This window comes from Scleropages formosus, chromosome 3 (genome assembly GCF_900964775.1).
Source record: "Scleropages formosus chromosome 3, fSclFor1.1, whole genome shotgun sequence".
In the NCBI taxonomy this organism is placed as follows: Eukaryota; Metazoa; Chordata; class Actinopteri; order Osteoglossiformes; family Osteoglossidae; genus Scleropages; species Scleropages formosus.
Window position 1 is genome coordinate 16,066,835 of NC_041808.1, and position 13,685 is coordinate 16,080,519.

Genomic DNA, 13,685 nt, shown 5'->3' on the forward strand with positions numbered 1-13,685 from the left:
ACAAAAGAGAAGAGTACAAACCTACAGTGATATTACTTTATATAATTTTCAAGTCTGTAAAAATACTGTCATGATACTTACTTCAAAAGGTAATACTTTTAACTTATGCAAATGAAATAAAATTCTATGTACAGCAGATCAGTTGCTGTAGTTGCTGCAGACCCTCACTTTTTCCTTCAGATTCAGCAGTTCAAAGTTCCCTCAGCTGCCCCAAACCCTGCTTTATCAACCCTGCTTTGCATTTAGCAAGAATCATCATGTGTTCTGTGGTTCCCATGCACATGAGGCCTTCAGCTGGTTACAGCTCAGAAATAGACTGTAAGACTTTGAGTATAGCTGTGAGTAATTTCAAACTAATCATGGTCACCTCAGCTGTTGTTGCCACAAGGATGCAAGTATCATTGGGGTAGATACCAATTTGTGCACTTCTGCTAATAAAGTATGTACTGCTATGCTAATATAGAGCAGCACGTACTTTGGCAGTTACGGATACCTCAAACCCAATGGATCCCACATTCCTGAAAAGGCCCAGCTGTAGTATTGTTCAGGAAATTTAAAAAATATTGATGATTTCTTTCTTAGCTAGTAAAATTGTTAATCCATTGGGACTGCTGGCAATGTAGTTGTTATTGCAACTGCCTGTGGATCCAAAGGTCACAGGTTTGAAAGGCGTCTCCTGCTGTAGTACCCTTCAGCAAGGTACTTACACTAAATTGCTCCAGTAAAAAGTACCCAGCTATAAAAATGGGTAAATATTTGTAGGTAACAATGTCGTAAGTTGGTTTTGGAGAAAAGCATCAGTTATGTGAATGTACTGTTATCCTGAGCAACTTACAATACTTTATCCATTTAAGCAGTGTTTTTTTACTGTATCAATTTAAGCTAAGTACTGTATTTTGCTCAAAAATACTACAGTAGTAGCAGGGTGTGTGACCTGAACTGACAACCATAAGGAAAACAAATGTCCTGGGGGGAAGGAATGACTGTGAAGGCAAATTATAAGCAATAAAGAATTTAAAACCAGTAAAAAAAAAAATCACAGACAACATTTAAGAACACTTTATTGCTTTGAAGGTATTTTTTTATTGATGTCCTGCATTTTCTCTCCATGAATTCTCCATATTGTTAAACAGGATACTGCACAAAACCCTTTTAGTAACTATAATTACTAATCTCTTCCAGCTGAAACATGATCATAGTGCTCACTCACTGCTCGTGAGAAGTGTGTTATAGTGAACAAGAGAAAGAGGCCTGAAAATGTGTTTGTGCTCATCGTGTTTATATTTATGCGCTTCCATTATCTGTGGTGTAACATGTTGACTGTGTGTACACAGGTGGTCGCTGATTTACAGGTTACTTACGTTCCGTGAAACCCATCATCATAAGTCGAAAATATCGTAAGTCAAAAATGCATTCGATACACCTAACCTACCGAACATCATAGCCTAGCATACGTGCGACGGCCGTTACGGGCTCGTCGCCTTCATCATGCTGGCTGGGCAATTATCTCCAGTTTCTCCTCAAGAGGAATTGCCCTTCTCTTCTTCTACCCACCAGTAGCAGGAGAGACAGAGATGCGTGTTTCTGTGACATTTATCGATGCACAAAACACAAGGTAGATACGGTGGCGGTATCTGTCAGTGACCGTGTGGCAGATGTGGATCGCTGCCCAGCAACATGGTGAGAGAGTACACGCACGCTGTCTGAGCCGTTTGTCCCTCACGGGGTCAAGGCAAACCGGAGCCTAACCCGACAACGCAGGGCGTGGGGCCGGGGGGGAGGACGTCAGTCCGTCACAGGCACCACAAGCGGGACTCGAACCCCATGCCCACCAGAGAGCTCAGAGCAGGACCCGGCCCAACCCACTGCGCCCCCTTTTCGCGAGAGAGTATTGCTCGGTATATCGCGTTCCGTGAATGAAACTTAGCGCAGGTGTTGAAAGTGCCATTCGATAAGGGGTCACCAGATGGTCGAGGAAGTTGTGTTGTGTCCTTGACTGACCAAAGCTTCTTCCACCACCCTTTTACTACCCTCCTGAGTGGGAAAACACCGCCATATTATATCCCCGAGCAAGCTGAAAGCGAATAGTTACAAAAGACGTCACGATACATCATGCCATGGCGTTCAGGTGGCACATGCTACTGTATTACTTTGCGGCGGCTGAATAGCCACGGTTTACTCGTCACTCGGGGTACTTTTACCACATGGAAACAAGACCGCGCAAACTGACAGGACTGCCAACACAGACCCACACACAAAACATGAACAGTTTTGAAACAGTTCTGTGAGTTAAAGTACTGCACATTCATTGCAGTAGACCGAATAAATTAATTACAAGCTGTGTAAATTAGCTATAGGAATGTGGCTATGCTTTTGCACGCAATAATATAATGGAAATACACAGTTCGGTGTTGAAATCAGGTTGTAAACACGGTGTTAGTGAAGCACCTTAAGTGTTCACAGTATCTGATGTGGGCAATGAATGAGAGCGATGCAGTAACTATTTCAGTCCACCCACGGTGCTCTGCTTCACACCACACGAAGGTAAGGTACCGCCCGGGGTCCGGGAGGGAAGGCACCGGGGCTCTCCGTATTTGTGCCGGCCCGTCAGAAGTAGGAAGGCAAAAATAAAGAGTAGACAGGTGTTAATATCCAGCCATCCATCGCAGCAGTGAAGACGGTAACATGGATGGAGTCAGTCTAGATGAGAGGCAACAACAAGTGAGAGAGTGGGACAGGTGGACAGACGGGGGCAAGTTCACCGTGGGTCCGCATTCACTCCCGGCCCCCCTGGACATCAGGCAGGGAGGCCTTTTTCCTCCAGACCATAACAGAAACCAAAAGTAACTGAATTCAAATGTACTTGAAATGAGATGTAGCACCGTTTAATAGTGTGAAAAAGGTATTTGGCTCGACAGGTGAGAGAGAGAGGCGCCTGTGCGGAGCGCCGCCCCCCTCGAGTAGCGGCAGTTAATGAGTAGCGCGCCGCCCGGGAGATGATGCTGCCGAGTGAGAGGAGAGAGGGACTGGTGGCGCCTCTACCCTGCTCATCCCGCTCAGGTAAGACCTGTTTATTTATCGATTTCTCTGGTAAAAAAAAAAAAAATTGTATTTAACATCCTTTTGTGTATTTACATCATCATGATTGTGCCTCAAGTTGAGCCTGGCACTTCGAAACAGTCTTGTATGTAACGCCGGTTGTAGGAGACTTAAGCGGTTATTCCAGGTTAACTAGTTCTGTTGTTAGTAGAGGTTACTACACAGACACCGTGGATATACACACACACACACACACACACACACACACACACACATTTTCAGAACCGCTTGTCCCATACGGGGTCGCGGGGAACCGGAGCCTAACCCGGTAACACAGGGCGTAAGGCCGGAGGGGGGAGGGGACACACCCAGGACGGGACGCCAGTCCATCGCAAGGCACCCCAAGCGGGACTCGAACCCCAGACCCACCGGAGAGCAGGACTGTGGTCCAACCCACTGCACCACTGCATCCCCTTACCGCAGATATATTCTTGTACAATACAATTCACAGCCTTCTAATTCCATTAGCTGCATTTCAGCGGGTTACCGTAGAGCATTTAAAATGAAAAAGATTGTGTAAGAAGGAGCAATACTGGTGCAGGTTATAGAAAGAATTACACGAGCTTCTAGACATATTTCGGTAATTGACCGTTAGGGACACAGTTCCGTTGCTGCACTCAATTTGGGTGGTGCGGCGCCACTCTACCATTTTTTGTGCTTGCAGTTTTTTCACAACATCATCATGCACGTTTAAGAAAAACGTAATTGATACTGACAACAAATAGACTGTAACTGATACGTATAAAGCTTGTAGTATGGTATCTGAGCTATTATGCATGAGGAAAAAAAAAGACAAAAAGTTGAATATAAAGCCTTATGCAACTAGTAGAGTAAAGCATGTCATATACGTGGTGGTCCTGCAGGTGGCGCTACTATCTTCTTTTCCTGAGCTGTGGATTCGGAGGTGGGTTCGATCCCGCTCAGGCCGTCTGGAGTTTACATGTTCCCCACCTGTTCTTGCGTGTTTCCTCTCGGTCTGAAGACACCTGTTTCAGGTGAACTGGTGACTCTGAATTGTCTCTCTGCTGTGTAAATGTCCATGTGGTGGAAAGTAACAAACTAACTGTACTTTAGAATCACGTGTCTGCATCTGAGTCTCCCTTTGTGCTAATGTGATGCACACATTGTATTTTCTATGAGATGCACGACGCTTTTGGAGAAAAGCGTAAATGAATACGTGTAAATGTATGTTATAAAATGCAGTGATTAGCAAAATTCAGGATATTTCGACACTGCAAAAAAAGTGGTCTCTGCATAGTTGAGTCTGTGCGAATGGTTTTGAAATTTACTGTGCATGATTTGTGAATGGTTGGAATTTAGTGTAGTATTCTTAAGTCACCTTGGAAAAAGGGATCACTCGCTAATTATTCTTGCACGTCACTGTGGGGGGGGGAGCGTCTGCTGAATGAATGAAACTACTCGTTGAAGTTTTGACAGTTTTGCCATGTGTCCAGTAGATGGCAGCAGAGTAACATCCGCGCGGTGCCCAAGCGCAAATAGACACAACACAACCCAAATGAAACGAGACCCGACAGAGCACGTTCGTTGAAAAAATTCATTAATCAGTACACACACACACACACATTTTCAGAACCGCTTGTCCCATACAGGGTCGCGGGGGAACCGGAGCCTACCCGGCAACACAGGGCGTAAGGCCGGAGGGGGAGGGGACACACCCAGGACAGGACGCCAGTCCATCGCAAGGCACCCCAAGCAGGACTCGAACCCCAGACCCACCGGAGAGCAGGACTGTGGTCCAACCCACTGCACCACCGCACCCCCTCATTAATCAGTATTCTTGAACAATTTTACTTGTTTAATAATCACGTGTCCTAGTTTAAAGACGTTTGGAAGGGTTTTTTTTAATGATCTGTGAGAATGCTCTAGAAATATTTGAATATGCAGCTGTTAATTGTGATGTCTAGCACTGTTTGTTCGCACAAGTCTTGCACACGTGCACTTTTTTTATGTGGTGTGTGTCCCTCACTGTGTTTTTTTTTTTTTTTCTTTTTTTATGTAGCACCATGGTCCTGGAGGGACTTCTTTCCTACTGCTGTATATGGATGAAATGACAATAAAGCCTCTCTCTCGACGAATGAAATGATGCAGGAAATTCTTGTAACCAATATCTGTTTTTATGATGCAGTGTGATCTTTTTATGGGCTGTTATTTTATTATTATACATTCTAACTGTTCTTCTATCTGTTAATCTCCAGTCTGCAATCTGCAGCCAGGTTGTTTTTAATTTATGACTTGGACACGGTCACTCCGCACATTATTGACTTGTCCTTCACCATCTTCTATATTGTTATGGTGTGTTTCACGTTTGGTGCCGAACCACAACCAATTCCAGTATGCGTACACTGGCAATAAGGAATTCTGGGATCTGAGTTTATTTACATTTATCCATTTATCCATTTAGCAAATGCTTTTCTCCAAAGCAATGCACATCTCAGAGCAAATCCAGTTTGTACATTGCATTGGGAGAAAGAGACATAGTTGCAGATGTGATTCTTAAGTAAACCTAGTTTGTTCCTTCCTACTTGATGCACCGATGCTCATTTCACAAGTAGGTGCGCAAAACTCAGGATAGGCTAATCCTGATCACGCGCATCATCTGAAACCACTTGTCCCAAGCGGGGTCGCGGTGAGCCGGAGCCTAACCTGGCAGCACAGGGCACAAGACTGGAGGGGGAGGGGTCACACCCAAGATTGGACACCAGTCCGTCGCAAGGCGCCCCAAACGGGACTCGAACCCCAGACCCACCCGAGAGCAGGACCTGGTCGAACCAACTGCGCCTCTGCACCCCCCTAATCCTGATCACACACACACACACACACATTTTCAGAACCGCTTGTCCCTTACGGGGTCACGGGGAACCGGAGCCTACCCGGCAACACAGGGCACGAGACTGGAGGGGGAGGCGTCACACCCAAGATGGGACTCGAACCCCAGACCCACCCGAGAGCAGGACCCGGTCAAACCAACTGCGCCTCTGCACCCCCCTAATCCTGATCACCTTCCTACAATTTTTTTTTATTATTTAAAAAAGGTACACAGATATTTACATATTTATATCCTGCTATTGTCATATTTCTGCGTGAGAACCAGTGTTTGAGCTGCGTCATAGCTGATTTCATTCACTCCGTTGGTGACTATACCCTAAGTACACATCACTGTGGAAGAGCGTGGAAGCTGTAACTGCAGGGCTGTGTCTCAGCCACTGTGTGGTGCCTCTGAATAGCTACACAGTGACATAAGTAGCTGACATTACAGGTCCTCATAGGAAGTGATGTGTTGTAAAATTTACCGCTACAGTGTGTCTTGTGCACCATGTGCTCATTCTTTTGTTGGTGTGTGTACTTACCAACTATTCTCAGTAAAATACCCCAAAAAAAGTGTTTGAAAAGGTCACATTAGGATTTAAAATGTACATTAAGCAGGAAGAGTGTAAAAGCAGTAAAATCCATCTACTGTAGTTGAAATACCCCGTTACACACTACACACGCTTTAATAGACACAGGCATACAGTGCATTTGTGTTGCTTTTGAGGGATTAAACCATCCTTTTTCTTTTTCTTCTGTTAGTCAGTATTTTCAAAGAATTATAGCACATGGCACCTTTAATTTCTGTGGTGTATATTTGGATATTTTAATGTTTTTCTCAGTGGCAGAATACTCTTCTACAGTTTTTTTTTTTTTTACTTTTTTATTCACTTGTTTCGTTATTTGGTTGCCAAAATTCTCTTTTCCTGTTTGCTTTTCACTCTGCTTTTGTTCATTGGGAACCATTTCTGCCAAAGTGCTGAACAAGCCACAGTATCGTGTTCCAGTCTCATTAACGTTAAAGCGAGGAAACTATAAGAACTTTTTCTGTTTGCTTTTACTGCACGTTATGAAACACAGGTACTGCTACGAGTGTAAAGTCTGACATCTTAAATATGCATTTCAAAAGATCTTAGAATGGAGGACAAATTCTTAAGAAGTTTCATGTGAGGAGGGTGGTCTGCGTAATTCTGTGTGTATGTATGTGGTATTAAAATTCATGCAAATTACACACACACACACACACACACACACACACACACACACACACACACATGCTTGTCCCAAGTGGGGTCGCGGTGAACTGAAGCCTAACCCGGCAACACAGGGCATAAGGCTGGAGGGGGAGGGAACGCACCCAGAACGGGACGCCAGTCCACCGCAGGGCACCCCGAACGGGACTCGAACCCCAGACCCACCACGGAACAGGCTCTGGACAAGCCCGCTGATCCACCGCACCCCCCCATGCAAATTACAGTGAGAGAAATTTTCATGTTCTGTGGTCTGTTCAGGTTGTTCCAGGAAAATGTCTTCCTGATGTGGTCTGATGCTCTTTTAATAATATAGGTGTGTTTTTGGGCCCATCTTTTCAGAATGTGTGTGTCACTTTGCATTGCTCAATACCAAGGATGCTTAAAGGTGGGAACACCATACTGTGTGAGTTTGAGGTCGTTTGTCATCCACCAGTGTAAACATGGCCAATGTTCTTAGCTGCCTTGCTAGCGGTGCGGACAGGGTAATGTACTGCTTCTTCTTGTCAGGCCATTTCAACAGAAGCCGCGAAGGAATGACATCCGTAAGGTCAGCCCAAATTTTCCACACCCTTCCTGGAATACAGGCACCTTACTGACACTCCGAGAGTGAACACACATGGAACCATTCGCCTTGTTTTCCATCTGTCGACACGCCGTTACCCGGTGGCTCGGGCACTACGCTTCTCCATGTTTTCCGAAACTGTTTAAAATAAGTGATGTAGAACATTTTACAGAGATGATCGGTCGTAAATCGGAATGTACCATCGCTGTACGTGAACGCGGCATTGTTGTAGAGTGATGTTTTCTCATCTGACCCCAGGTCCTTTGACTAGTATGACTGTATTTGACTAATTACTGCTACTGAGCAGTTCTCATCGGACATGTACGTTGTAGGATGTACTCCAGTCATAGACGTCACGTGTGGTGACTATAAAGGCCCACTGTTGAGTGGGAGCAAAACGGCTCAGTGAGTCAGAAATGTCACACAAAAGGTGTGAAACTTTGTCTCCGATAAGCCGCTCATATCCGGATCTTTATCCCAATGCTATCGCAGAGCAAACACATTTCCCTTTCTCTGTTACTTTATCAGTGTAAATACATCTGTTTGTCGTGGACCTTAAATGTAACAACACTCTTTGAACAAAACGCTGTTTCACAGGACGAAACTGAAGGTTGTGACTGCAGCAGCAATAGATGAAACACACAAACTGAAAAGGTGTTGTGTTTTTTTTTTTTTTTTTTTTTTGGAATGTCTTTCTCTTTGATGTAGACAATAAATGTTTAAAAAATGAAAAACTAAATTTATTTTTAGTTTTGTATTTTATTTTGTCAAATAACCTTTTCATAGATAAATACAATTTTAATTTAATTTCTTTCCAGTTAAGCCCTTTTATGTATAATTAGCTATTTACAAAGGTTTTAAATATTTATTCAATTAGTGATGTACCACATGTTCACACAAATAACAAAAATTCAGTACTATGCCTTTGTCTGATACTTTTGCATTGGTTTTAGAAAACTTTGTTCTCCAGTTAATCTCTTCATTAACATATTTAAACCATATCTTTTACCAGACTATTTAGCTGTTCTCTGAGAATTATATGGAGAACAAATATAATCAGATTGATTGGAAATCTAAAAATCTAAATATAAGACTGACGGTTATCATATCCTCACTGATGTGCCATGGAAAAGAACTAAGCCATGTTTCATGAACTACTTTAAAAACTACTAAATGGCGTGCAATACATAATATTTATAGGCTAATATCATTTATGTAAAGCTTAAAAACAAAAAATGTTACAACAGAAAACGTATTTGGTAATACACCCAGCATAATAACAAAAAAACTGAAAACAGACTAATTTTCTGCAAACAGTATTCATATCTGCATTGACGTATAGATTGTAGAATTTGCCCTCTTTCGTTGTCAGTTTTTGTCCATGTGACAGTAGAGGTACATGGAGACAATCATAGACAAAATCTGAAAAAGAAGAAACACTGAGATTAGGGAGCTAAAAGTTAATTTGCTGTGTTTACAGTACACAGCTGTGTTGGACAGCACTCTACTAACAGCACGCTTGAAATGACTTATTCTGATTCATTTCTGGTGGGTGTACGTGTGTGTTTGTGTGTATCAAACACAATCCATGACGCATTAAATCAGAACGGCCTTATTTTCCTAGCATGTAGAGACTACCAGTATTAATTAGAATTACCAGTAATTCCAGTGAATTTTTGTGCATCGTTTTAGTCAATATTATTCACTGAGCCACTTTCGGTTACCTCTACAGCCCCGATGCCAATAGCTACTCCCCCAACCACATTTGCATTTTTCTGTAGCTCGGACAGAAGATGTTTGTAACAACCCTGCAAAGGAAGCAATGATATGGGTATTAGTAGTGGAAAATATCGCATTGCAAACATGAAGGATAAATGGGAGGCATGCAGTTCTCACCTGGACCTTACTTTTCTGTGCCAACTGCACTTCACAGGGGGCAGTGCTATTGCAGCAGGTGGGAGGGTAGGTCCCACTGTGCTGCTTGAGATAACTGGAGTTATTGAAGTCTGTGTAGTTGGAGAATCCGCAACACTTGAGCTTTATGGAAAAAAAAAGGATATTATTTAAGCTAAATCAATTATCTTATTCATGTAAACACTTCAGATACCTGGCAGATATTCTATATATATATTAATAAATGAATCGAGGATCATATTTCAGTCTCAATCATGGCTACATGATAGTGAATTGAGCAGGAACAAAAAAGAGCATACCCGTGGCCTGCCGGAACCAGGGTTCCCAGCTCCTGTCTTAATTACTTTATGATTTGCATTTTCTCCCTTCCAAGTCCATCTGATCAACATTATGTTGTACACACAGCACCGCAGACATCACCGAGTGGGGCTTACCTCAGTCATGGTGTCATTCCATATCTGCGTCACCACCTTGTCATTTCCATACTGGTTCTTCAGTGCAGGCTCAGCCCAGGCCTGGAGGAGACTCTGTGCCTGGGGTTGGAACGAACACGAACACACACACACACGCACACGCACGTACATGTTGGTCAATGCTGTAGCCCTCATCAATCAGACGGGAAAGCAAAGTGCAGACAATAATGAATGAACCTTATTTGTCTATTTAGACCTTTTTAAGGTCACTGCAATTTAAAAAGTAAATATTTATGTGCAGTTAATGTTCTGTGGCATTGTTATTGGCAAACATTTTAATGGTCATTAAGATTTTTCAAACTAATTGCAAGGTGTTAATGAGACTGCCATGAGGTTCAGGTAATAATCTTAAAAAGGATGGTACAAACTATGTAATCCCACATGTAAGATGTAATATTTTGATTCTGAAACAATAAAGCATGACAGTCCTCCAAGACTGCTTTCCTGGGATGCGTTACTACATTGGAAGCCTATGTTATAATGTCTTTCACAGAATTTCATTACATGGCTCATTTGAGCTGTGATTATTACATATTCCCTATACAGGAGAAATATATGTAAAGGACCTATTTTGCATATACATCTGCAAAACTGCAATTATCAAATGCAATACACTTTTTAGGGAAAAAATGACAGCAGTTGCATGAAGGCTGAAAGAGGGCTAGGAAGTGAGTGAGATCTACACAGATGCAGAACATATGAGAAGAATGAAAGGGCTCTCTGGGGGGACGAGGAGGGACTTACAAATGACGAGTATACCAGCGCGACGACGGCAGCTGCAACTTCAGCGATGAAAATGATGAGGATGATGGAGAAGAACTGGAGGGGAATACAAAAGAAGAACAGCGAAAGGCTTACCTACATGCACAGCAAACCTGGTAATGGATGCTCCATTGCACCGAAAAGGGCAGGAAACTGGCTGCATCTGAGACAGTGATGTGCTGTAATTATATATTCTAAAAAATAATAAAAAAAACTTTCTGAAACCAAATGGAAATTTAGCTGATGCTTTCCTCCAAAGCAACTTACAATGTTAATGTCACAATTATTACAATCATTTACACAGCCGGGTAATTTTACTGGAGCAATTCAGCATACCTACCTTGCTCAAGGGTACTACAGCCAGAGGTGGGGCTCAAATCTGCGACCTTTGGGTCCAAAGGCAGTAGCTTTAACCACTACACTACCAGCTGTCCTAATATATAAAAAATATGGTTTTGTTTCTCAGCTGCTGTTGCAGTCCAAAGTGTTTCAGAATTTCACCTTTCTGCGTTGTTAGATATTTTTACTGGGGGAGTTTTAGTAAGTACCATGATACGGAATTAAAACAAACCGTTTCCTGGGACTTGAACCAGCAACCTTCATGCCCTAAGTTTGTTCCCTTAACCGTACCTGGTAATCCCTTGAAAGTAAGCAGCTGGAGAAGTGTAAACTTTTGTCTTATCCCCAGTGTCAGTGATTCAGTAGGGTGAGTACCGGTCCTCCGTACCAGGATGAGGAGACACTTGCTCTCCTTTTGTGCTCCGCAGCAGCCCATGAAGCCCAGCAGCACCAGGATGGCGCCAATGACGATGCAGAAGTAGCCAACATTGACAAACTGCGTTGCTTGGCTGGAGAAAGGACCCAGCACTTTCAGGAAGGAGCCCCCATCCACGCTTACCCAGATGCCCACAGCCAGCAGGCCGGCGCCCCCCAGCTGCAGAGATGGAAAGAGCACAGGGGACTGTTAGCCACACCACAATCTGATAATGCCACAAATAAACATGCAAAGAGATCATAGTATCTGTTAGATCAGTATTTTTTATTATTTTTCCTTTATTGAGGTATGCAGACTTCCTGATAAAATGTTTTCGGCATCGTATGTGGGCCAGCATCATCATCTTTTACAAACACATCTGATGATGATGGTTTTGTTGACAAGGTTTTGTCGGCAGTTTCTCTTACAAAATATTGTGTGAAAGGCAAAACTTTCATTTGTAGATTAAACATGAACAGAGTGTCTTGGGGGGAAATGTGGAAAAAGGCAACCGAAACTGGTTTACGAGGCAAAATGTGTTTTTGTACAACAAAACACAGGTAAACAATGTGAACCGTATAAATTGGGTTTTTATAAGGCTTAAAACCAATTACCTGGTTTCAAGGAAATGACTGAAGGTTATAATTTAATAAATTGGTTTTGGTCTTTGGTTTAATTTGACTGTTAGTAAAGAACGTAACTTGGCCTGTCCTCTTCATAACGTTACTTTAGGCAGAGGAAGTCATTAGCTACATTTTTAATAGGAGAAATATAAAAATTTTTGCAAATAAAGCAGATTTTCAGCACCACCTACATTTGGACACATGTTTTTGTAGACATTATACATCTCTATAATTCATATTTCTTATAAAATACTATCAACTCTGCGTCCTAAATCAGAAGTCCGGTGTCATAGTTTTCCTGGAACGAAAAAGCCGCTTTATAATACTATGCTTCCGTATAATGAACCAAAGGTGAAATTTTCAGCATTTTTTTCCTAAAATTAATTAAACATTTCTATAAAGGTTAAGTTTGAAAATAAGTATTAGCAGGAACAACATCTGTTTCAAAGATCCAACTGCATAACGGACATAAGGTCCTGTTGAGGACTCAGTGTATCGGTAACGTGCCGTTTCCTTTCAGCGCTCTTTCAAGATATAGGCTTTTTGCTCGATGTCGAACGCAAACAAATAGAGCCGCCTAAAAATATACCCTTTCGACCATGCGTTTGCATTCAGAGGTTGTTGAGTTTGTACAATTTGCATCAGAAGGACTACTGGTTTTCTTCGCATGTTTGGTGCTCTACTTCACTTTTTTTGGTGAACAAGGTGTAGGTGTCAACAGACTTACAAAGATCAGGAGGTTGAAGAGGATCATCATAGTTTTCACGAAGGTAAAGCACCCCATCGTATCTGCAAGCCAACAGGCAAGTTAACATGAAATTACTACTTTGTTAATTGCTTAATACATGTACGCAAGCAAAAATGGCAAATTGTTTCGACAGTAGTGCCGTGTTCCGTACCCCAGAACACCCGGTAAAGAAGCGAGACTGAACCCAAGTAACCTTGGGTGAAACACTGTACGTTACAGCCCGATTTTTCAGTGTAAAATGTAAAGGTCATTTATTTCTCATTGATTTCTATGGTTGCTCTCAAAGCACCTGCTTCACCTGTTTTCATAATCACATTTCATTCACATTTTCATTATGCTGTGAAAAATGTGAAAAATATGAATATATGAAACTGAGCTCTTCCTACCTGTCTCGGTTGGAGCCTCTCACACTTTACCTGCAGCGACCAAACAGATCTGCTTCAGAGTGAGCCTCTTTCCAAGGGTTTCTATCGGGAGCAGCTATGGAGGAGGGGTGGGGCACAGGTGGACTGTACAGGTTCCCAGACTGCAGGTGCCATCTGACCCCTGCTGGGGAGGAGCAAAGGCCTGGGTTGGTCAGTTCTTTCAATGCGCTCTCATACATCCTTTTTTTATGCAAATCTTTCCTTGGTTATTTCATAACCATATCTAACCTTCATATAAACATGGGA

At 42.6% G+C, this 13,685-nt stretch overlaps 1 protein-coding gene across 1 annotated transcript; it reads right to left on the reverse strand.

The window, feature by feature from the left end:
- Positions 1-9,094: 9,094 nt before the first annotated feature.
- Positions 9,095-13,430, reverse strand: tspan1 (tetraspanin 1). The gene is made up of 8 exons (XM_018753398.1): positions 13,401-13,430; positions 12,994-13,055; positions 11,617-11,823; positions 10,872-10,946; positions 10,089-10,187; positions 9,637-9,777; positions 9,465-9,548; positions 9,095-9,162 (listed from the first exon to the last, which is right to left on the reverse strand). The coding sequence occupies exons 2-8, from the start codon at positions 13,048-13,050 to the stop codon at positions 9,109-9,111; spliced, it is 717 nt and encodes a 238-aa protein (XP_018608914.1). The 5' UTR covers positions 13,051-13,055; positions 13,401-13,430; the 3' UTR covers positions 9,095-9,108.
- Between the last annotated feature and the right edge of the window lie 255 nt (positions 13,431-13,685).